At 52.2% G+C, this 25,890-nt stretch overlaps 1 protein-coding gene across 1 annotated transcript in view; it reads right to left on the reverse strand.

Moving 5' to 3' along the window:
* Positions 1 to 25,890, reverse strand: part of SASS6 (SAS-6 centriolar assembly protein) — a 238,305-nt gene that overhangs the window by 170,495 nt on the left and 41,920 nt on the right. Inside the window, exon 5 of the mRNA XM_085601887.1 lies at positions 13,002 to 13,173. Coding sequence (XP_085458013.1) covers positions 13,002 to 13,173 — 172 coding nt within the window. The remainder of the gene's footprint in view (positions 1 to 13,001; positions 13,174 to 25,890) is intronic.

A 25,890-nucleotide genomic window follows, 5' to 3' on the forward strand; every position in this document is an offset into this window, starting at 1 on the left:
TCAGGGTCAGTGCTGGGCACCAAGATCCAGCACTGGGATCTCTCATAATAGCAGGTGAGTATTTCCGTTTTCGTTACTCTGTTGATTTTAGGTGAATATTTTAAGTTTTAGAAACTCCACAGAAATTTCAGAAGAAACCAGACAATGTTACCCTATGGTAGAAAAGTGAGTTATCGGCTTTTGGGTAAGTACTCGACTGGCAGAGTTAAGGTTCTGGGCACAGACTCAGGGGTCTCCCAGGGTCAGGTTGGTACAGTTGTTACACCCTCAGCGGCACTGGGTGCAGAGTGAGTTAGGCCCAATGTTAACCTATGGGAGGCAGGGTGGCCTTGGTTGGTGGCTGCTGACTAGCAGGCCACGCGGCTGTGGGAGCTGGGCTCCTAGTCACTTGCTCAGGGTAAATTAGGAGGTAGGTAGGAGTAGAAGTTGCACTGCCAGGGCCACTCGGGCGGCTGGGTGCAGGTTGCTTTTGAGCCTTCGGGGGCTCAATGGAATTCAATAGGAAAGCTCAAGGACGAACAAAGGCTGCAAGCTCGGGGACGAAGATTCTTCGGGTGCCACCACCACATCGAGAGGTAAGTTGGGTAGTTGGAGGATAGGTAGGTACCCAGGAGTCGGGCGCAGGGGGCCGCAGGGCGCGGGGTGCAGGGGTGCATTTGGAAATCTTACCCTCAGTTGATCGCGGTTGGGGGGTCCCTGGTTCTGAGGCTGCAGGCGTAGCCAGGAGCGTCGAATTGGGTCATTGGGTGCCGGATTCGGAGTCACAGTCGCCGGGGGGACGTCCTCGGGGTCTTTTCCACTCCGGCACAGGCCAGGCTTGGCGGGTGCAGAGTGTGCAGGGTTCGCGGTTCCGGTCTGATGCCATGGGTTAGAAACTAGCTTTGAGCAGAGCCACTGCTCATGGGAGTTCCAGACGCTCAGAGTCACAAGGTAGCCAGGTCCTCCGGGGTTTGTGAGGTTGCTGGCCACAGGAGGTGCTGGGATTTAGCAGGAGCAGGTTCGAGGGTCGACAGGCCGGTAGAGCTGGGTCCAAAGCAGTTGGTGTCTTCCTCTTCTTAGGAGCTGCACGGCAGGTCTTCTTTCTTCTTGTTCTTCTTTGCTTTTTCGGAATGTGGAATCTCAGGAAGGAAGGTTCAGGGTGCCCCTAAATACTAGATTCAGGGGCATTACAGGTAGGTAAAGGGCAGGGACCAATGGGTCCCTGCCTTGGGGTGGGTACACCCCCTATCCTGCCACTCTCCTGTGGGAGGGGGCAGTAGCCTAGTCCCGATTGGGTAGGGCTTCCCATCTTCAAGATGGTGAGAACCCGGAGATGTGCTTCACCTCACCTTCTGAGGGGTGGGGTTGGCAGAGGCTGGCACATCCCCGGTCCTTACTTGGGGTTTCCGGCTAGTCTTTCCGCCAGAGTGGGGCTCAGAACCGGTGGGGGCCAGTTGCTGGGTACAGCAAGTGGCCTGGAGAAGCTCACAAAGGTGGCATGCCTTTGAAGCTTCCCCCTGCCCATTTTGGGGAGGAGACCTAGCACCTCGCCCAGGATGTGCATTGTTGCAAGCGTAGGAGAGCGGGGGCTCTCCACCCAGGGGTCCAGCAACATGTCTGCTGTGTGGCAGCCTAGGCAGCCTCTCAGACAAGACGTGGACTGTAGGTTAGGTTTTAGGGGGCATCTCCAAGATGCCCTCTGTATAGCTTTGTACATTAAATCCCACACTGGCATCAGTGCAGGTTTAATGTGCTGAGAAGTTTCGTATCAGTGTTGCCATTATGGTGCTGTGGAGTTAGTGTGCGACGAGCTCAGCACCATATACTCTTAAATGGCAGCACTGCACTTACAGATCCCAGGAATGGACCAGGGTACTGTAGGGGCACAGGGCTCATGCTCCTGTGCCCACACCTCTGGCATAGGGCACCCAGCTAGAGGGGTGACTGATGTATGCCAGGGCAGTGTAGGTTGTGGGCATGGCACACAGGGATGTGGGCCATGTCGACTGTTTGTTTTGTCTTGTACCCAGACACTCAGCCTGCAAGGGCAGCGTGTTTGCGTTAGGGTACAGGGCCTCTAAGGGTGGCACAATAAGTGCTGCAGCCCTTAGAGGCCTTCCCTGGTCACAAGGCCCTGGATACCTAGGGTACCATTTGTAGGAGAGTAGGGTCTGCTTTCTATGTTCACCCCCACTTTTTGCTTTTGCTTTACTGGTTTTCGACTTAGATGTGGCTGTGGGCCTGCTAATCAGACCCACAGCCCTGCTGTTCTCTCTCTAAATTACTACTATGTACTTTAGGTGCATAACCCATTTGGATAGGATCACCTTATTGGGCCCTGTACAGTGTACCCTAGGTACCCAGGGCATAGGTGTACCCTAGGCCTACCAGGGGCTGCAGCATGTATTGTGCCACCCCTGGCCTGGCCTTCCATTTTGACACAACTGGCTGATCACTCAGCTGGGGCAAGGTCGTGTAATCACCCCTTGCTTAGGTGTAGTATTCCTATACCTAACTTACATATAGACACATGTGTACCTATCAGTCACTCCTATGGCAGGCCTTGACAATCCTGGAGGCAGAGTGCTTGGTAACATGTGAGATGGTGCTCTAGCATGAGCTGAGCCTGTCTGCAGCTTTCGGAACCAAGTCCTTATAGCTGTTCTATGATATAGCCTACCATATACTCTTAAAGTACCTTATAATCTTAGACGGTTATGGTAACTATGGTTTGGCTTTATCAAAACATGTCGTGTAAGGTGTCTAACACTCGGGAATAATACCCCCATGCCATTTCTGGACATGAGAATATTATCCCCCCCTTCTAGAGGGAAAGACATGTTAAAATCATACTTCAACTGTTAGCCTCTGACCAAAGCCTCAGCATCACAAAATGGATGCTGCTGCCACGACACAAGTCTGACCTCCTGCTGCTGGGAGTGATCCCAGCCAGGGAGGCCTGGACAATAGGTTTCCTGCTTGGGGAGGTGCTAGCACCTCCCCAGACAGCCTTTAGTGTATTGGGGCAGGGTGGGCTGAAAGGAATGAGACATGCCTGGGGCACACAAGGTGTTCCTTGCATAGTCCAGTTCAAACCGGCGCTGGGGCACTCCAGCCCCAGCTCTGGCGCGAAACTGGACAAAGGGAAGTGGGTGTAACCACCCCCTCCCAGGTCCCACCCATAAGGCGTGACCTAGCAGGTATCCCAGCCCCCCAGATTAGTATAAGAGTGGGAGTTGGGCCTCAAGACTTTAGATTATCCTGAACCTGCAAAACTGAACAGAAACTCTGGACCTTCGACATTCGACGAAAGAAGAAGACTGAAGAATCTCCCTTGTAGCCAAGGAGTGGCTACCCTGTGCAAACAGGCACCATCAAGTGACTACCCTTTGCTTTGTGAAACGTTCGACGAGGAACCGACTGCAGAGCCCGACCAGAGCCTTGATTTCCAGACTTCTCCGACCCTCATCCACATCTGCAGCAGAGCTGAGATCCGTGGAGGCGACGAGCGACGTGGGACCGGCTACCTGGGAAAAGTGGCTAGTAACTTACAGCGCAGCTTCTGAGGTACCCTCGAAGTTGTGCACCGGGGATTGAGAAGCCCCAACCCCAAGCACCATCTGCACCGAAGACCAGCCCCCCACACTCCACGAGTCCTGCGTGGGGCCCTTCAGCATTTTCCTGCTTGCCGCGTCTGTCCGGTTGCTTGCCCGCTGGCTAGTGGCCTCTGTGACGACGCTCCCTGAAATCTTCTGCGCTGGTTTGGCTCCTCCAGACTGGCTCCCGCTTCTCTGCAAAGAAGAAGCACCCCAGACCTTCCTGGTCTGCACCAGAAGCAAGTCCCTTGTTCTTCGTGGGTTCCGCTTGCCAAGGCTTGGTGAGTCCTAGTCCAACTTCGACGCCGCCGACAGCAAGAGCCTTCGTGGGACAGCTCGCCTCCTGGTCCTGGTCGTCCTCGACGCTTCCTGGTCCTCCTGGCTGCAGCGACAAGCTTCACCTTCACCTGCAACTCTTCACGACATCGCCTGGTTCCTTCCTGGTTCCACGTGGTCACTGGCTAGTGACCTTGACTCTGTCCCCTCTGCTTGCAGGTTTCTTCTCTTCTTGATCCCAGGCTTGGGATCCACCGGACACTCTCTCCTGACTGCCTGTCAGCATCTTTCTTCAGGCATCCATAGGAGTCGACGACGAAAACGACGCATCTTCACCCCTATGCACCCGCAGCCTGTGGGCTAGGTAACTTGGGTACTCCGGTGCTCATCAGGATAGTGACTATCCTAGTGTCTAGTTTTCAAGTCTCAACTTCCTAGCTACTCCGGAAGTGTCCTAAATCTATCTATTTCTAAACTGTAACATTGCTATTGACTTTTACGCATTACGCGTGAGTGTTTCAACTCTGCACACGAATCCCGTGGGCCTCCCACTTCCTAACTAACGCTAGTGTAGTGTAGCCCCAGCGATTCCCTAGGCCTAGGCCTATTCTATTTCCGTGACAGTGGTTCTTATACCACTTATTTAGTATATGGTTTGCGTGGCCCCTAGGGCCTAACTGTATTACTTACCTGTGTGACTTACTGTATGCATTAATAAGACTGTGTTGTACTTACCTCTAAACTCATAAAGAGTGCTGAGGGTTTGACTAGAATAAATACACTTTATTTTATATATATATCTGTTGTGGTGTCCTTTCATTTGGTATTCAAGGGATTATATATGGTATCACAGCTGGCTTCACATGCCATTCAGAGTTTAGCCTAAGACTGCTCTTGTCCATGCTACCCCTAGGATAGCTGGTCTATAAGGTTGACTTTACAACCAATCACCATAAGGGTATTTGGACTGATATAAGGTGTACACTATAACTAGTGACATCATACATCAGGCCAACTTCTCACACCATTTACCAGGGGCTGACATGTGGCCAGGGTTTGCCAATTTGGGTTTTAGGTTAGGAACATAGGCCCTGGGCCCCTGATTGGCAGGAGTCCAGGGCACACTCAGTCAAAGTACATTCAGCAAAAAGTGGGGGCATACCATGCAAGAAAGATGGCACTTTCTCACAACTCCCTCCCCTCCATCTCCTCGCATTCAGCTGGCGGGGGCACTGGTGGACCCTGGGCCAGTGGCGGCGAGTGCCCGACGACCGTGTGGAGCCCCGGTGGGGGTTGTGTAGACCCGGGTGAATTCCTGTGCCCCTGGTTTGAAGAGGCGTATGGGCCAGTGCTATGCGGCCCGGGGAAATGACGGCTGGACGCTGAGTGGTCGAGGTCGTGCCCGAGGGGGGGGGCTCTTAATTGCAGCTCACACAAGAGATTGCCAGGTGCAGGACGCCCTGGGGCCATATCACAGGATGTGCTGGCTACTGGGCCCCGGCCGGATGTGAGAGCCGGGTCCGTGGATAATTGCTGCCAGTAGAGGCCTGCTTCGTGGACACCGGTGTTGCCCCTGGAAGACTCGTGACCGGTGGCCCTGGGGGACAAAGAGTGCAGGTTTGGTGTTGGCCGGCCTGTATTGTGGACATTGCTCCAGTGGAGGGCCGGGCCTGGGTGCCATCTCATGTGCTGGATACTGTTGTAGGCCTAATGGTACTCGTGCTTTGACGGGTGGGAGCAGCGGACGGGGGCGCTGTGGGGCACCTCTTACGGGGGTGGCACGTCTGTCTGCAGAGGCGGCCGGGTTAGTAATCGGTGCAGCTTGTAGGCGGGCAGTCTCCACCTGAACCCTGAGAGATCCCGTATTGGACAGTGTCATGCCAGACATCCAGGTGGGACGCAGACCTCCCCGCCATATCTACATCACAAACCTTAGGATATCCTTCAGGGAAAGAGCAGAGCTATGGTACGGCCGTTTTGGGGGAGCAAGACGCCGGATAAAATGTGTGTGTGGGTGGGTGGGCGAGTTGAGGCGGGGCGGGGGGGGGGGGGGGGGGGGAGGGATCTCTGGCAAACAGTACATTGGATAAATTCACTGGCCCTGGGACTGCTGCAGCCGAGCAAGGAGGAGCGCCTGTGGGCATGCCGGACAACGCTGCTCTCATGGCAGCTATTACACAGTCAGGGATGTTTTGGACGCAAAAAATCGAGGCCGTGGGCCCCGATGTCATGCTCCTTCGGCAGGATCTACGTAATGCAGTGGGGAGCATCACAGAAGCAGAGACCAGAATCTCCGGTGAGGAGGATTCGGTCGCTACTCTACAGAAAAAAGTTGTTTCACTGGAGGCGGGCCAGCGGTGCCTAGCGCCACATGCGGAAGATGCAGAAGGCAGGGCCAGAAGGAATAACCTCCGTTTTGCCGGTTTCCCCGAAGGCTGTGTGGGGGGGGGGGGGGCGGGGAGCCATGGGACGGTTCCGTACCCAGTGGCTTGAGAGCTGGCTTCCCCCGGAGTCCTTGTCCTGCTGTTTTGTGGTCGAACGGGCCAATAGGACATGGACGCAGAAGCCACCACCAGCGGCCAGACCGAGACCTGTCATATCTAGGATATTAAACCATCACGACCGTGATGTAATCCTAAAGCAGGCCAGAGCTAAGGAGCCCTTGCTATATGACAATGCCCGCATTCTTTTAATTTCAGATTACACGCGGCTGGTTCAACAGAAGAGACAGTGGTTCTTGGCTGCTAAGGCTCGTCTGCGGGATCTGAAGCTCCCTTATGCCTTGCTATACCCAGCCAGACTGCGGGTGATCTATCAGTCATGAACTTTATTGTTCGAATCGGCAGAGGACGTCTTTCATTGGACAGACGAGACAGTTAAGGTCCGACCTCACACGCCGCCCAGGAGGGAATCGGACTCATTATCCAGTGATGTGGTTCGGAAACCGCCCAAGTCTAAAACTAAAGCGAACAGACGATCAAGGTCCTGAGGTCGATCTCAATCCTGTAATGATTCCAGCAGGGCTGCATCGATGCCCCGACAGGGGTCCTCAGACACTTTTGAGACTCCCGAGGTCGGGGAGCTGTGTGTGTTACTTGCCCGGTGAAGCCCGAGAGGGGGCTAGTACCTTTGCTGGAACCTGTGACAGAGGGAACGCCTGCTGACTATGGGCTGGTTTTTGGAGATCCATTGGCGGGGCTGGCCAGGTACTCCCGTTGGGGTCCGCAGGCCACCCTCACTGCAACAGATACTTCAGCGGCTTTGAGGTATAGGGTGGGGGGGGGGGGGGGGGGGGCAGTTTGGTTGTTCCTGTTTTCTGCTTGCACTATGTCATAGCTATGCAGAGCCACCACACACACACTGGCTATTCAATTTCCCAGTTGCAAATGCCACAAGAAGTTTCAATGACGGTCCCGTCAGATAGGATGCGAACACACCCTAGGAATCTCCGGATAGTGAGCTGGAATGTCAGGGGAGCATTAGATAAAGTACAAAAGAGGGGCGATACTCCAGCAGGCCAAACGCTCCAGCGTGGATATCCTGATGCTGCAGGAGACACTTTATGGGAACGAAGGCGCTGTGCCTTCTTTGTTATGGCTACATTCAAGTGCTCCACTCTGGATTTATACGGGGATCGCGTAGGGTTGGGATTCTAATCCATCGTAGGCTTTCATATAGACACTCCAAAACGTGGACAGACACAGGGGAGATACATCTTTCTTAGGGGTACCATTTATTAGGAGGTGGTATTGGGATGAGTATGCTCCCCCGCTGCTGTCCTGGGCGCTGGTTGAGCGACTTACGACCCTGTGGGGGAACATGCCTGATGGCCTGGCTATAGTGGGGGTAATTGGAATGACGTGATGGATGTAGCTAGGGACAGATGGCGATCGGGGGAACATTCTAAGGTCCGTCAACTTACTAAGCTGCAAACCTTGGTGACGGGACTGGGCTGGGTGGATCCCTGGCGTCGGCTGCATGGAGAGAAACAGGGCTACACGTACCTATCGGCAGTGCATGATTCGTACTTCCGGTTAGACTACATATTTGTGCTATTAGGTGCTGCTGGCAGAGTGGGGGCGGCGGAAATCCTTCCGAGGGGATTATCAGATCACTCTCCAGTTGTTCTCACATTACTGATGGCCCCGATGCGGCAACCCTTTAGATGGCACCTATCAACTTGGAATTTGCAGAATGAAGAATATAGGGCACATATTGAGCAAGCAATTGAACACTACCTAGATCTCAATGTGGGATCTGTAGCCGGGGCCGAACCCTTGTGGGAGGCAATGAAGCCTACCATAAAGGGAATGGATATCTCGTTCTGCTCAGCAGCACGCAGATCCCGAAAGGAACCGCTTTTGAAATCGGAGGCAAACATCATAGAGCTTGAGCGCAGCAGCAGGGAGGAAGGGGGAAGACGGCTGCATCGCCAGCTGCTGCAACAGACACATGCAGACATCCTGTTGGATGAGGCCCATCTGGCATGGTTGGCTACCCAGAGCAGGATCTATCAGTGGTGGGATAAGTCCAGTAAGCTTCTCCATAGATTGTGCAAGGGAGTTTTGCGCCCTCAGATTCTCCCAAGTATACCGGGCCCTGATGGAAAGCCTCTCGGAGACCCCTCTGAGATAGCTGAAAGCTTTGCAACATACTTTGCTGAGCTGTATGCCCCTAAGGAATACCTGCAGGAAGACACGATACATCGCTTTCTTGATTATCTCACGCTCAGGTCCTTGTCCGACAAGGCACATGCAGAGCTTGATCTCCGACTCACTGAGGAGGAGTTTGGTACAGTACTAGGAGATTTGAACACCGGGAAAGCCCCTGGTCCCAATGGTTTCCCCTGTGAACACTTCAATAAATACTTCACGCATCTGGGGCCCCACTTCCTTGGAGTTATAGAGGAAGCAAGAGAGCCAGGGTGTCTCCCCCGGGACTGGAGGCATGCAGAAGTGTTAGTGTTTCATAAGCCGGGCCGACCCCCAGACCAACACGCCTCGTATTGTCCTATTTCCTTGGTGAATGTGGAGGCAAAGATATTGGCCAATTGCCTTCGATCCCATATTACTACCCTGGTTCATCCAGACTAAGCTGGCTTTATGCCCCAGAGGACAACGCATCATAACATCCGTTGTGCACATGTTGCCATTGCCGCCATTCAGGGATCGGGGGAAACAAGGGGCACTGTTATTGGCGGACATGGATAGGGCATTCGACTCCCTTAGTTGGTTCTACTTGTTTGCACACCAGCATTGCCTTAATATGGGCCCACGCCTTTTGTCCTATTTGACACTGCTCTACACAAATCTTACAGCATCGTTAAGCATTGAGAGCTCCTCTTCCTCCACATTCTCTATTGGACGGGGCACCCGTCAAGGTTGTTCCCTGTCACTGTATCCGTTTGCCTTGGCAATGGAGCTCTTGGCTGCATGGGTGCGGATGGATGAACAGGTGGCAGGCTGTGAGTGGGCGCACAGGCTATCGGACCACATTGCATTATATGCGGACGACGTTTTGTTCTTTTAAACAATTATCAATAGGACGGGGCCGATGCTGCTCTGCAATATGCACATCTTTGGGGAGTAGTCGAGTCTCTTCATGAACTCCTGCAAAACTACCCTGTGGGTGTTGGGGAACACGACAAAATTGGGGCCTTGGGCATTGGCAGTGCAGGTTATTACGTGTGTGTGTGTGGGGGGGGGGGGTTGGGGGCGTTTGAAATATTTGGGTGTATTTTCATCGGACTCACCCAGTGTGTCATGGGAAATCAATGTTGTTCCGGTGTGGGCATGGGTACGTGAGGACTTCAAGGCTTGGTCGCATATGCCTCTACCCATTTATGATAGATCGGCTATTTTTAAGATGGTTTCGCTGCCAGGTCTGCTTTACCAACTGCAAAATCATCCATATCCGGTCCTCCCCAAATGGTTCTGGCAGGTTAATGCAGCTTTGGGGCACTTTCTGTGGGTGGGAGGAGCGTCCAGGGTCGAGTTGCAGACATGCTTCCAGTCGATGTATTGTGGGGGGTTGGCTACCTCGGATCTTCAATCATACTATTTGGCCTCGCAACTGCTTGTTTGAATGAGTGGTGGTATGGAAATAGGTCAGAGCCCTCATATGCAGTTGAGCAACGAGGCATGGGGGGGGGGGGGGGGGGGCTCTACCTTGCATACTATCTAATATTCGGCACCCTTGCACAACTCCTTGCCGCCAGCTACATGGGTGGTGTTTCAGACATGGAAGCAGGCTCTCCGCAAGGTGAGATGGTGGGACAAATTGACATGGGAGCCCCCCTTTGGCATAATGGGCGGCTGCCACAATTAGCTACCCTGTCTGGATTTCGCGGATGGGACACTATTGGTATATCTACCCTTCAAGATCTCCAGCGGGACTTCCAGATGCCAAAGACCCAATTTTATAGATACCTTCAGTTTAGACATGCTATTTCCCCCAGTATTGCGGGGTTAGAGGCCCTCCCTGAATTTAGCCCTATTGAGGCCAAAGTGTATATGGGGGACCTACAAGACCATAAAATCTACAAAATGTACCAATCACTGGTCCCTAATAGCTCTACTACGCTACAGAAACTCAGAGAGGTTTGGAAAGGGGATCTTGGCCCATTGGATGGGGGGGGGGGGGGGGGGGGATTGGACGGAGGCGTTGGCCTTCCCTTAAGAAGCTGCAATCGCAATGCGGCTATGCCTCATCCAATTTAAATACATCCACCAGGTGTATCATACCAGAGTCAGGCTCTGGAGGGCGGACCTAGTGGCCTCCCCTGTCTGCTTACGGTGCGAGCGGGAGGAGGGATCTCTTATGCATAAGATATGGTACTGCTCTGCACTCATGAAATTTTGGAAGGTGGTTAGGGTTTATCTTGCAGAGGTAATGGGGTGGGACCTCCCCTCTTCATCAAAGCTGGTACTCCTGCATATCATGGAGGGAGTTGGGGGCAATATTTATAAATGCCATCTTATGTTGTTAGGATTTACATTGGCAAAAAGAGATATTGCAAGGCTGTGGAAAGCAGCAGTTTCGCCTTCTCTGTCTGCTTGGAAGAATGGCTTGGACTTCTGTATGGGGTTGGAAATTCCAATTTTCAAAGTGAGGGGATGCCCGTAAAAACACTTCAAAATCTGGAAATGATGGGCAGACTATTGGGATCTGCAGCTGGAGTCACTTTCCACTACGAAGGTCATGATCACAGGTTAACCATTCAAACACACACAATAAAGGACCAAAGATATAGCAACGTCTTCTATATATTGGTGTAGGAGCGGCGCATAAGTTGGGGGGGGGGGGGAGACAATAGTGCAAAGGGAGGGGGTTTTCATGTTTTTGAATTTCCTTTTCTCTTCTTCTTGACCAGTTAATCTAAATGTCAAAGGCATGACCCTATAATGTACACTGTAGCAGAAGTCTTCTGGGTTACATAGCTGTGCATAATATTTAACAAAATAAAATCTGTTTTCAAAAAATAGAAATGGCAAGTCCCCTATGTGACCGAAAGACAAAATATATTGTTGGCCTTAATCTCACAGATGGTATGTGATATCACCCATCATACTGCTTGCAAAAAGGGAGGTTTAATATGGGCTTGCCAATTTCAATGGAGCAGTTATTGGCTGCTACTGCAGTGAAGGACATGCAAGCATTAATGGTGCTTGTGATGTCAGGTGAGAATACTGAAAAGATCTTTTATGGTAGATGCTCGACATGGTTCTTTTGGGAGGTTTGACATTTTGTATTCTTAAGTTTGTCTTGCTGGTTCAGGGTTGAAAAAACAATAAGGCTATTACAAACCTGGGAGGCACAATAAGATCTGAATTCTTCTGGTTCTCATCTCTCAAGGTCGGTGAGTTTTTTGCAATGTTGGACGGATGCTAAAGAGGCTTTGTTAGCTGTGGCTGGTCACATCAACTCTAGGAACTTTTGTAACAGCTCTCTAATTAAATGTATAGCCAGACTAATCCGGGGAGCAAAATGGGTCTTCAATGCCCTGGTGATTTCTTGTGGTATATTGTCATTTGGGCTTTGGAGGGGTCTCCATTAGTTCTACAGGTTGTTTAAAGTAAGTGAGGCTATGGTGTTGAAGGTTTTGATAATATTTAGAAGCTCTTCTTGCTTACTCACTATATCCGCATACCATGTAGGAGGCAAGCAGAGTCAGATAAAGGTTGCTTTCAATACAGTCATGAATACAGTTCTTTGATTTCTGCACGGGATGTAGAACTACTAGACAGAAAAATTGTTTTTGATTACTGGTGGATTTCATAGCTCAGGAGATTAGGAACTCCAGTAACATGCCTGGAGTTGCAGCACTAAGTTGACGACTTCCTCAGGAAAGAAATAACTGATGGGTTTGTGGAAGCTGCTTGGTATTCAAAGGTGTAGCTTAGATCCATTACTTTTAAAAACACATGGTCTCTCAATTATGGGTTCTGTGACTCATTATGTTTCTGTGATGGGGGCTGCGGGTCTTGTAGAATGCAGCCTGCCCTACCCTCAGATAGCTTAAAACATCTGAGCAAAGACTATCAGTGTTTGTATTTATAGACTTGTTCATACGTTGGAGAGAGAAAAAAAAAAAAAAAAAAAAAAAAACTTCAAATCCTGTTTTGGAGCACACAGGAATACATTGAGAAGCCCCTTTTTGCACCAGAGAAAGTTAATTAATTTAATGGCTTCACATACATCCCTGTTGAACAAATTCCAAAAGCATGTGGACTAGGGAAGGAAAAGAACTGTCAAAGCCCGGCACCTAAAGTGTTAGTCCAAAGGCACAAGATGACAAGGATTTCAAACACAAGTCAACAAAACATGATAAATGGCAGAGAGAAAATACACCCATGAAGACCAAATGAAGACACAATAAATACAAAGCTAAACGTGCATTTTAGAATCAAATTAGAATGTACTTTTTAAGCTAATGTCCCAAATGATAAACAGGTACAAAGCCATGTACATAATCTGGAGATGTTATAACAAGGAAAGTACCAGCTATAAGCATATAACCCCCAGAATCATACAACGGAATGGAATACAAGAGAAGCCACCTAATGACACGTAAATATTTGTAAGGAATCTAGAAACACTTCAGTGGAATTAAAATTAGGATTTTTAGCTATGCGTTTTAATTTGTCTTACCTTAATGCCTTTTAAACAGATAGCCAAGTACTTTTTTATATCTGTATCACTTCCGGGTAAAAGTTTTAACGAGAGGTGTGTCAAATGTTTAAATGGGTTGGTTTCCACAACATTCAAAAAGGCAGGAGTGTGGTCCAATACGGACGCTGAAGAAACTAGCTGGAGCAAGAATCTTTAAAAAAATGATTAGACAGATTAAAACAAATGACATCATGTGTTAAAAATAGCTTGGTCAATTAGGGAAATTTAGAAGTGAATTAGTAGTTTATGTAAAGACTATGTAACCTTGCAGTGTGCTACAATTAATTAAAATAGAAATCAACCACTTGCTTGAGCCACTACAATTAAAGGTACCTTATAAAACGCAAAAAAAAGTGATGCATCTTTTGATGTCAGAGTCAGTATTCTTTTAATTAAGGCACACCATATCTCAAACAAACAGCTCTGATACATCAAGGTTACATATCTCTTTCAATACTCCTCAAAGTTCAGGGCTTTTTAACATGGCATAAGTCTAGAAGGGACCATTTGTTCAGGTATCTAAGAGGAGCTAAGAAGATCTTAGGTACATGCAAAGCGTCTCTATGGTCCTATTGCGGCCTAGTCCACAAAACCAGTAGAAAACAAGGTAAGAACAAATGGGTTATTGATTCTCTCCTGTCCCCACCCAGCCCAGTACTCACAATTTACATTTTGTTCCTAGAATACACTTTTAGAAATTTAAACAATTTCACATTTAGAAAATTTGCCAAAAGTTGTCAAACCTTTGTCTGTCTGAAAAATAAAGATCTCCGCTGTAGAGAGAGCACAAAGTGGAACATGACCACTAAGAAAACTGTACAAAGTCGGAGGTTAACATGCCTTATCTAAGCAGCTATCTAAAGTTAATATAAAAACAGAACTATTGCTGAAGAGAGAGCAACGAGTATAAGGTGGATGTGAACAAAGTGAACAGGCATTGTACAGTCACTCAAAATAAAAGTAGTCAATGGGTAAAGAGAGCTGACATGTAGCCCCCAGGCTGTATGCAGGGGTAGTCGAAAGCAAAATGACAATGACAATATAACAGCCCAATTTTAATTTAATAGCGATTTCTAAAGCGCCTGGTGACCAAAGGGCATCCCCGCGCTGTGAATTTGCAATCCTGTTGAGGGGAAGGGGGGGGGGGGGGGGGGGGGAGAGGTACTCGTATGGGAACACTATTTAGGGAATAGGTGTGTTTTAAGTTTTTTGCGGAAAGTCAGGTAGTTAGGTTCAAGTCTGAGGGTCCGTGGAAGGGCGTTCCATCCAGCAGCCGCCTGTACGGAGAATTGTCGTCCTCCTGTGCGAGTCTTTTTAAATCTAGGTATGCTGGCCAGGTTCTCATTCTGAGATCGTAGAGATCTGGTTGTTGTGTAGGGGGTAATTATTTTTCTGAGAATCTCGGGGCCAATACCGTTGATCAGCTTGTGTGTTGTGCACATCGCCTTGAATTGCACCCTTTGACGCACAGGGAGCCAGTGCAGAGCTTTGAGGGCCGGCTTGGCGGACACTCTGGAGGGGAGGTTGGTGAGAAGGCGTGCCGCTGCGTTCTGTGTCCGCTGAAGTTTTGTTAGGGTGGCCTCAGGGGCTCCTAGGTAGACCATGTTACTGTAGTCCAGGCGGGACAGTACCAGTCCCTGGATGAGTAGTTTCCTAGAGTTAGGTGGCAATAGGGGGAGAATCTTGCGGGTTGTGCGTAGGAGCCCGAAGCAGGTGCCTGAAGTTTTCGCTGCTTGTGTCTTCATAGACAACTCGGGTTCGAGCCACACGCCGAGTGTTTTAATTTCACGCTTTGGGGGTGGGATTTCCCCGAATACGTCAGGCCAGAGTGCTGGGGGGATGGTCGTCCATTGTTTCCCTAAGAGCATGACCTCCGTCTTTGACCCATTGAGTTTTAATGATGAATTATTCATCCAGTTATGAATCCCTGTAAGACAGTTGGTTAGGTTTTCTGGGTGGTCAATCAGTTGGGACAGAGAGACGACCAGCTGAGTGTCGTCAGCATAACTTACCATTTTTATATTAAATGGTGTCACCACGTCCTCAAGGGGGGCCATATACGCGTTGAAAAGCGTCGGACTCAGGGAGGAGCCCTGAGGGACACCGCTTGTGAGAGGAAGGATGGAAGAGTGGTGATTGTTGTCCCATACTTGTGCGCCCTGTCAGGAATGACTCAATCCAACTGTGTGTCGTCCCGGTTAATCCTGCATCCGCCAGTCTATGAAGAAGGACACGATGGTTGACTGTGTCGAAGGCTGCGCTTAGATCCAGGAGGATCACTGCCACTGATCCTCCTGAATCCAGTATGCGCCTTGCTTCTTCAATGACGGCGAGGAGTGCGGTGTCTGTGCCATGGCCCGGGCGAAATCCAGTTTGGGATTGCCTGAGTATTTTGTTAGTCTCAAAGAACTGAGATAATTGAGCATTTACCAGTTTCTCAGCTACTTTGCTGATACCCGGGAGCAGTGATATTGGTCGATAATTCGCCAAGTCTGCTGGATCTAGCTGGGGTTTTTTTTTTTAAGTGCTTTTACAACAGCACTCTTCCAGCTATCAGGGACAGATCCGTGGGCGAGCGAACTGTTGATAAGTTCTGTGACGGTGGGCACGATGACCGAGGCTACGGTTTTAAGGAACCTGATCGGTGCTGGGTCCAGAGGTGAACCGCTTTTCATTTTCATCAGTGTTCTTTCCACCTCTAAGCAAGTTACTGGCCGAAATGTCGGCAGTGCGGGGCGCGGATTGCTTTTGGCCTGGTCGAGGGATAATCGGCTTTCCATGTGACTGGTGGGGTCGGGGGTGGGAGAGACGCCAGGATTCTTATGATTTTATCGTTAAAGTAGTTAGCTAGTTCATTGCTACGGTCAACTTTAGGGGTGGTGGAGGTGGTAGAATTGGGGACTTTGAGCAGTTCCTTTACAATTAAGAAGGATTCCCTGGCTGAGTTGGATGATTCTTGTATCCTTGTGTCATAGTGTGAGGCTTTGGCTTGTCTGATGGCCTCTTTGTAATGTCTGACTGTGATCTGGTATGCCTCTTTATTGGCGTGCTGCCAGTTTCTTCTCCAAAGCCGTTCGGCTTTTTTACAGTTTTTGCGTAGTATTCGGAGATCCGTAGTATACCATGGGGCTGACCCAGGTTTACCGTTTTTGTTTTCCCTAGTTCTAATTGGGAGTACTGAGTCCAGGGAGGCGGTAATCCATTCTCTGTATTGTTTGTCGGCAGTAACCGGGTCTTCCGCGTGTGCCGGGGTCGTCCTTTCTAGGGTTTTGGCCCATTCTTCCGTGGGGAGTCTAGACCAGGTCCTGTCTCTGCTATAGGTGGGCGGAGTTTGGGGTTTCCTAAAAATTCCAGGAAGTTGGCAGGAGACTAAAAAGTGATCTGTCCAGGGCAGGGGAAGAGCCTCCTTCGGTAGTATTAATGGCGAACTAGTGAAAACAGGGTCCAGTAAATGACCCTTGATATGGGTGGCTCCGGAGTTGAGTAGGCGGATGTCAAGTGCCGCCAGATCTAAGATCAGATCGTTAGCTACAGGATCTGCCGGGTTTTCAAGATGAATGTTCAGGTCACCTACTATCATAAAATTTGGTAGGGAGTGAGCCTGAGTTGTGACTGAATCTAGGAGGGAACCAATGAAGGAACCTGGGAGACCAGGAGGGCGGTACACAAGTATTCCCGTAAGGGAGTTGGTTGGGTTTATTTTAATGGTAAAGTGGAGACTTTGAGTCCAAAATCTGCGCGTCACTGGTTTTACAATGGAGATAGTCTCGGTGGATGATGGCGACACCACCGCCTCTTCCTAAAGGGCGGGGGAGGGACTGAATCAGGTATCCCGGAGGAGTTGCTAGTGCCATATCTGATTGTGAGTGTGGGCCAAGCCACGTTTCCGTGAGAAAAAGGATATCTATCTCCAGGTCTTCTATGAGGTGGTTCACCTGTGTCGCGTGTTTAGGGAGTGAGCGACAGTTTAGTGAGGCGAGGTTGAGGGCGGCGGGCTTGTGAGGTTTTGTAGGTAATGTGAGCTGGGCTGGCTTACATAGTGGGCAGCGAGTGAAAGGTCCATTTAGATCATGCAAATAATCGCAGGAAGTGGATGAGGGTCTGAGACTTAGTAGCTCTCTACGTGAGTAGCTTACCTTTGTGTAGGATGTTTTAGGCAGGGGTTCTGGCCCTAGGCCCAGTCGTGCGCGGACGGCGCGCAAACGGCGCTCCCGCTGCGCTCGTCCGCTGCGCTGGTATGGCCGGCACATTTGTAGTCCTTGAGGGTGGGCGTGGCCTCGCAGTGGGCGTGGCTAAGGCCTTGGGCGTTCCCTGTCTCAGCGCGGACCGCTGTCTCAGGGAAGAGGAAGGAGGGCTGTGTCAGCGCGTGGTGTGAGCGCTTAAACAGGTGAGCTCCTTGTTTTAAAAATACAAATTAAACAGAAAGACAAGTTTTAAAATTCTATTTCGTGAGCACAGTCCTCCGGCTTCCGCCTCAGAGGATAATTACAAATAATGAAGGGCGCTTCGTTTTCAAGCGTTTTTGTAGTCCTTGAGGGTGGGCGTGGCCTCGCAGTGGGCGTGGCTTAGGCCTTGGGCGTTCCCTGTCTCAGCGCGGACCGCTGTCTCAGGGAAGAGGAAAGGAGGGCTGTGTCAGCGCGTGGTGTGAGCGCTTAAACAGGTGAGCTCCTTGTTTTAAAATACAAATTAAACAGAAAGACAAGTTTTAAAATTCTATTTCGTGAGCACAGTCCTCCGGCTTCCGCCTCAGAGGATAATTACAATGGATGAAGTCCCCTGACCAAAAGACCCTCTATGAATGTATATTATTTATATCCTGTATGATGTTTGGGGGGGGAGGGGGCGGGGGGCACAATAATCTACAGAAACAAAAAAATCTGTATCTATGGCCACATCTAGAAAATAACTGGGTGGGGCCTGTCTTTGAGCTGCAAGCTGGCATCTTTAAGGCCCTTGGCTACATTAATGTAAGCAGGACCTTTTATCTCTCTGTGATTCTCTAGGTCTGTGTATAAAAATGTCCTTCAATTTTAAATATGGGAAAATGAAAGGTTTAATCGGTAATGCTCATATGTGTGTTCTTAAATCCATTTTAATTTTGGAACAGGTTTGGATTGTTATTAAAAAAGAACAACATTAGAAAGAAAATATATTTTTCAAAAAGGAATTGTTCTGTTTCAAGTGGCGAGTTTGCTCTACATTATAAAAGTGTAACGGAGTTCTGTATGTAGACCGATATTCTCTTTTTATGAACCATGCTTTTGAATAATAATGGATATCTTACTTCTGTAAAGATTTTTCTTTTTAACCTACCATTCATAATCACCTATTTAACAAATTAAAACCAATCTTTCGATGTGTTTTGAATTGGGCACAACACACAGACATCCATAAAAGATGATGTACATAACACACCACAGAAAGTTGTAGATGCTTAACAATGTAACCAGACTGGTTATCCTCAAATGACTTTATGGACTATAACACGAAAACTGATGCAGATTTAAAATGCTAGTCCTCACACACAAAGGACTGCTAAATAATGGCTATTACATATGAGAACTCCTCTCACCTGTTCAGAATGCAAAACCTAAAAAGGACCTTGCTTGACCTTCCTTCCTTTAAGACTGCCATATAAGGCAAAGGGTTCTCTGCCTCGAAGTTTACAAGACATCAATGACCTAATTCTGCAGGAACCTGAAAACTTGTTTAATTTTGCATTTTCTGTTTTAAGCTAAACCTGCCTTGCTGCTCTCACAATTCTATACTAATACTGCTTTTATCATCCTTTCAAGCTTTAGTAATATGTAATGCTACACCTTCTAAAAGTAATGTAGTACATTACTAGTAAATGGGGTGCTGTTCAGCTAACAGTAGTGGATTAAGAACCAAACAATGGCCAATGCCACTTGAATTAACAATAGGATCAAAATAGGCTTGCATAAGATTGTCAAATTGGAGTATTATGCATATTATATCCTACTTTTTGTTGTTGTTTTTTAAAACCTTCTTCACCCTCAGATATCTGCCAGGCATCACTGTAATTTAATGCAAATTAACAGTATAATAAGAACTGGCCCAAGACAAATTTGTTCAGTGGGCGATTACCTCGGCCTAATGTTACTAAAGAAACACTAGTTTATTTCCACCCAGTCTTGCAGTGCAAAAAGATACCTAGACAAATGTATGTATCCACTGCCAAAGCAGCAGTCGGTGGTACCATTTTCTGTATTTATTGTGTTAGCAGGTGCATAAGAGATCTACAGTTTTGTCTGGTCTGTAAAACAATATATATCACTTATTTTTTTTTTTTTTTTAAATCTGTTTTTATTGTTTTAAAGAAAACAAAAACATTCTTTGGCATGTGACACAGTAGGTAAGCAGAGAGCTGATAACATAGGCAAGGGAGCACCCCGCAACAGAACCCACAACCACTCGCCAGGACTTGCAATCAGTCTTGCGTGCGAGCACTGCCCTCAGCGGAGCCAACCACAGTCTCTTTGACAGTCTCGTATTGGTCTCAACAGGAGTAACAATATTAACCGTACCTCAACTGGGTTCCGTGACTATGCGTGGGCGCTACCCGCCTCATTCAGATAGTGAAGAACAGGCAAAATACCCACCAGGCCCAAAGATTATACATAACAAAACCTTAACAATGGCAGCATAAACTGTACAGACAGGCCCAATACCCTCCCGGTTGTCGTCTAGTCCCCCCGCCCCCCCCCCCGGGGAACCCCCGTGTGTGTGTGCGTGTGCGCCCCGGCTGCGATCGGCGCTATGCAAGTGTGGGTGTCGTGGCGCCAAGGGAGGCAGGAAGTAGCCGGGGCATGTCAGCACTGCAGGGGGGCACCCCCCGATCCACCCCCACCCGCGCCGTCTGCCGCCCCCTGCAACTCCGCATCGCCCTCCGCACCCAGGTGTCTGAGCTTCCCCAGCAGCTGCTTCCAGTGGTCCGCCATGGGTTCCCTCCGCAGGCCCAATGTTTCCTCCCTCTGGATGGTGGTCCCCTCAGCCCCGGCCCATGCCTGAAACGAGGCAATCCAAGCCTGCACGCGCGGCGGGTCATGCGCTTTCCACCGTTTCGTGATGAGTCGTGCCGCCACCACCAGCCCCAAGTCAATGAACCGCGACGTCACCTTATCTTTGCGCGGTCGCTTAAAGTGGTGCAATATGTGTTCGGGCCAGTCGAATGGGATGCTACGACCCACACTCTCTAGCAGCAGCCCACTGACCGATCTCCAGTAGACACCCAACCGTGAGCAGCTCCACAGCATGTGCAGGAAACCCGCCCCCGGCTCTCCACACCTAGGGCACACTGCATCTGTGCGGTGAAAGTACCGATTGATTAACTCCGGCGTGAGGTAAGCTCTATGCACAATAAATAACTGGATTTGGCGGAATCGCAGGTTTCGGGGTATACGCACCGGGCCCTTGAGTATCCTTTCCCACTCCTTGTTCTCTAGCGGTCTACCCAGGTCTAGATCCCACTTAGCGCGGAGGCGGTCCAGGCTGACGGACAACAGCTCCCTCAGTGAGGCTGCGAACCAGCGTATCAAGTGCCCTCCTCTCCCCATGACATGCAAGTACTGCATGGTCAGATGCAGGGCGGGTTCCGAGGTCATATCTCCCCACTGGGCAGTCATGCTCGCCATCAGCGAGCGGTGTGTCAGGAACCCCCCGGGCGGGAGCCCGTCCTCCGATACCAGGGTTTCGTACGGCACAAGCTCACCCTCCCGGTAGAGGTCTCCCAACGTGCGCACGTCGGCCCCCCACCAGTCTGCCAGCATGTGGGCCGTGAGCACCCCTCCTCCACCAGGGGAGACCTCAAGTGGTATCGCCGGCGCATACGGGGTAACAGCACGCGTGAGGAACAAGGCCCTCCGAAAACACCTGTGCGCCACTTCCAGGAGGAGTGGCAGCGGGCGCGCGACCCTGTGAAGGGGATGGAAGGACCTGGTTAATTGTTCCAGTGTATAGGGTGCCAACCCCGAGGCCGTGTCATCCCTGCCCTTATCAGCGAGCCAGCGGGCCACCCATTGTAGTTGAGCAGCCAGGTAGTAGTGCTCAAAGCAAGGGGCGGCTAGACCACCTCTGTCTGTTGGTAAATACAACTTCGCGAGCGCCAGCCTGTGCCGGGCACCACCCCAGACAAAGTCCCGCAGTAGCTGACTAAGCTTGCCAAAAAATGCGGGGGAGATGTACATCGGGAGATTGGCGAAGTAATACAGGAGGCGGGGGAGCATGACCATTTTGGCCAGTGCCACTCTGCCCGTGATCGTCAGTGGGAGTGCGCTCCAGAATCGTATCTGCGACCTGAGCGCCGTGACCGCCCTCCCCAGGTTCCCATCAAAGAGGTCGGCCGGGCAGCGGTAGATTTGGATCCCCAGGTAGCGGAAGGTGTCTGCTTTCCATTGGACCAGTGTGCCATCCAGGCAGTATCGCGGGTCGTCAATGCCGGCGTTAAAGGCATACAGGCATGATTTGGCTGCGTTCACACGTAACCCCGAAATGTCGGCGAACGTCCTCAGCAGCCGCGGCAGCTCCTCCGGGACACGCCCCACATCCTGTACATAGACTAGCAGGTCGTCGGCATAGAGCGACACGTGGTGGACTGCGTCCCCCAACTGTAAGCCATCTCCCAGTGTCGCCCGCAGAGCCACAGCCAAGGGCTCAATCGCCAGGGCGAACAAGAGCGGGGAGAGCGGGCATCCCTGTCGTGTGCCCCGGCCCACCGGTATCGCCTCCGAGACGTGAGGGCCCAGACGGACGCGGACCGTGGGTCGCCTGTATAACAGGTCGACCATCTGCAGAAATTCCCGGTCCAACCCATATCGTAGCAGCACCTCGGCTAAGTAACCCCACTCTAGGCTGTCAAATGCCTTCTCTAAGTCCAGGATAAGGCACCCTGCCCTGGGCCACCTGTGCACTGCCTCAGTTGCTACCCTGAAGTATCGCCGGAGGTTCAGGGACGTTGACCGCGCCGGGACAAAGCCATTTTGGTCAGTATGCACCAGGTGGGGGACCACCGGCGCCAGTCGCTCCGCCAGCACTTTGGCGAGGATTTTATAATCCACATTCAGCATCGCAAAGGGTCGGTAGGAGCCTAGCTCCGTGTGGTCCCTGTCAGGCTTGGGCAGGGAGACCAGGAACGCCTCCCGCATAGAAGGAGGGAGCGACCCTACCTCTAGTGCTGTGCTATAGAGCTCTCGCAGCATTGGCGCCAGGGACTCGCGGTACGCTTTGTAGTATTCCGCGGGCAGGCCGTCCGGCCCCGGCGTCTTCCCAGATGCCATCGATTGGATCGCCTCCCCGATTTCCTCTAGAGAGGGAGGTCCGGCGAGGTCCTCATTATGTGCCGCTGTGACCTCAGGGAGCTGGACAGAGGCCAGAAAATCCCCAAGAAGCTGCGGGGGGCCAGTTCCCCTCGCTGTGTACAGCTGCCTGTAGTGGTCAGTGAAGGCCCGGTGTATTTCACACTGTGTGTGGACTAGTGTGCCATCCGCTCTGTGGATCGATCCGATAGGGGCACGCCGGTCCTCCTGCCGTATGAGCCAGGCCAGGAGGCGGCCCGCCCTATCCGCCCCAGCATGCGTCCTGGCCGTGTGCGCAGCGTAGTCATGGCACCGGAGCCGCTCCAGGAGATCCGCGTGCCGTACCCGAAGGTCTGCTAGGGTGTGTGAGTGCCGACCCCCTCCCTCTCCCTCCCTCTCATGTCGTAAGAGGTCATTCTCCAGGCGTGTCAGAGAGTCCGAGAGGCCCCTTCGTATGTTCCAGGTAGCCCCCAGACAGTGGCCGCGAATGGTCGCCTTATGGGCTTCCCACTCCACCAGCGTATCGCTCGCAGTCCCTTCATTCGCTTCAAAGTATGCCAGAATGGCCGTGCCTAGGGAAGATCTGAATTCCGGATCCTCGAGCGCGCTCGGCTGGAGACGCCAGGTGGGCACCGGCTGCCGCTCCACCACCCAGCTAAGCTGGAGCCACAAGGGGTTATGGTCGGAGTGCGTTCGGCCCAGATACTCAGAGCGGGCTATGAGTTGGAGTAGCGACTGCGAGCCCACCAACCTGTCCAGCCGGACGTGGAGATCGTGCACCGCCGAATAATAAGAGTATATCTTGTCTCTCGGGTGGAGGGTGCGCCATAGGTCCTGCAGCGCCCAATGCGCAAGCCAGTCCCCCAGCGCCCTAGCGTTAGACTCCACCACCGCAGCGCGCAGAGGAGGGAAGGATCTGTCCAGTTGGACATCTAGCACCATATTGAAGTCCCCTCCCAGTAGCCAGGGGAGCCCCGCGTAGGGGTGCAGGACTTGTGTCAGGCGTTCCTGGAAGGACTGCTGATCCACATTGGGCGCGTATATCGACCCCAGCAAGATCTCCTGCCCGTTCAATTTTCCCCGCACCAGTGTGTACTTGCCCTCGCCGTCCACCACCGCCTCCTCGCATCGGAAGGGGACCCCTGCTCGCACCCATATCAATGTGCCGCGCGCGTGCGCCGAATAAACGGTACCAAATGTGTGCCCCCTCCACCGCTTGGCAAGCCTGTCCAGTTCTGGCCTTGACATATGCGTCTCCTGCAGGAGAGCGATCCCGACAGAGTGACGCTGTAAGTAGGAGAAGATGGAGTAGCGCTTGGACGGTGTGTGCATACCCCGTATGTTCCAAGTCATAACATTAGTGTGCGCCATCGTGAAGGTAGGAAAACCAGCCGGGCTGGAGGTAGAGCATCTGTACCCGGGGAGGGGGACGAGGGGCCAGCCATCCAACCCAGGGGAGCATATAATTGCGCTGCCATGTGAACAGTGTAACTGCCGTGAACAATAGAACAAAGAGGGGCGTATTCCCAACGGGGCATCCGTCCAAACGTCAAAGAAACTAATTAACTATGCAATGTGTCAGTACAGTGCCTGATGGGGTACGCGCGAAAGTGTCGACTAGCTGGCGCAATGTCCCCCCTCCCCTGTCGCCTCTAAGGGAAGGGAAAAGCAGCAGCATATCGTAGCATGAAACTGTCGCGCTGCCCGGGCTCTAGTACGCGGTAGTAGGGACCCCCCACTAGACCATCCAGCGGTGCGCGCCACGGTCGGGCCGTCCTGTACTACCAGACACCCCCCACGCTAAGCCTGCGCCCCCCACAGGAGGACCCTCCCACCCTCAAGGTCCCGTCCCCCCTCCAGCTGCCCAGTTGCAGGCCAGTCGCGTGGGCTTACCCACCCCGCATGGCTCCCACCTCAGTGTGGTGTAGCAGTGTCCCTTCACGTAATCAAATCAGCAGTCTGTGGGGTCACCACCGGTAAGGCCAGGTCCTCCGATATCGTCGTGGACGGGGACGAGGCACCACTGGTCCCCGGGGCGCTGCACACTCCAATCTCCATGCAGTCTCCACCGGGCGGCGTCCCCAGAGTCGCCACCGCGTCGAGGACCTCCTGCCGCTCCACTCTGATCCTCTCCGGACTAGGTGCTGTCAGCCCCATCCTCAACTGCTGTCGGGTCCCCCGTCTCCTACGCCTCCGGGGCCCTCTCTCCGGGCGGCCATCGGGCGCCGCGCCCGCGGGCCTCTCCCCCTTCCATTGCCCCGTCTCCTCCAGCCAGTTCCAGACATCCTCCGGGGAGTCGAAGAAGCGGGTCCCCTCCTTTGCCACCACTCGCAGACGGGCCGGGAACAGCAGAGAGTAGGGCAGCGCCAGCTCCCGAAGCTGCCTCTTCACCGCCAGGTAGTTGCTCCTGCGCCGTTGCACCGCCGCCGTGTAGTCAGGAAAGAGCATGACACGGCTACTGCCAACCGTCGGGTCGCCAGACTTGCGCGTTTCCCTCAGGACCGCATCGCGGTCGCGATAGTTCAGGAGCTTGAAGAGGAACGGGCGGGGCCGGCTTGGGTTGCTGCGCTGGCACCCTGTGTGCGCGCTCTACCACAAAGTGCTGGGATAGTGCCCCCTGCGGCAAGAGGTCCGTCAGCCAGCGCTCGATATACTGCTCCGGGTTCCTGCCTTCGACCCCCTCTGGAAGGCCCACGACACGTACATTATTGCGACGGGAGCGCCCTTCTGCTTCGTCAACCCGGTCTTCCAATGCATTAACCCTGTCCAACACATCCTGCAGCGCAGCCCCATGGCTGTGGGTGATTGGCTGGAGCTCCCGAAGCGTCTGGCCCTGGACCGTGACCTTCTCCGCCAGCTTGCGGTGATCTGCATGGAGTAGCGTGAAGTCGGAGGTGACCTTGTCGATCCTGACTTCTAAGGACTCCCTCGTCTGCTCCAGACTGGCGCCGAGTTTCTCCACCGCCGCGAGCATAATGTCCATCTTGGCCCACAGGGCTGCAGATTGTGGCTCCGCGTCTCCCCCTGGTCGGGACTGCGTGTCCACGCTCCCTGTGCGAGACTGTCCCTGCTGTGTTTTGTCCCGGAGCCGGCCCATCGCGTATTGTTGGGCCGTCGGCATCCGCAGGCCGGATCTCGGTGTCACAGACGCGGCTCGGTGGCTGCTGCTTCTCTCCTGTGCTGCGCACCCCTCCGTGCGGCCACCGGTGCGGGCAAGCGGCAGACTCCGAAGTCCTCAGGGCTCCTGGGCCAGTGTGTCGGGCCCCTCTCCCCTGGTCAGCGCTCTACTGCCCTCCTTACCGGGGTGTGCCAGTCAGCGGGGCACCCCGTGGCTCCCCCCACCGGTGTCGTCCACGGCCAGCCAGGCCTCCGAGCTGCACCCTCTAGCCGCTCCAGGCGCGCCCGACCGGCGCCCTCAGCTCCCTGCTGCGGCTCCGGCTGTGCGGAGGCCGGCGCTCCGTCCGACGTCGCCGGGTACACCCGATCGGTGCCCGCCGGCAGTCTGCTGGGCCCCCGGGTACGCGGAATGGCACTGGTCTGACGTTTCAGCCACC

Source organism: Triturus cristatus, chromosome 4_2, assembly GCF_964204655.1.
Source record: "Triturus cristatus chromosome 4_2, aTriCri1.1, whole genome shotgun sequence".
Taxonomy (NCBI): domain Eukaryota; kingdom Metazoa; phylum Chordata; class Amphibia; order Caudata; family Salamandridae; genus Triturus; species Triturus cristatus.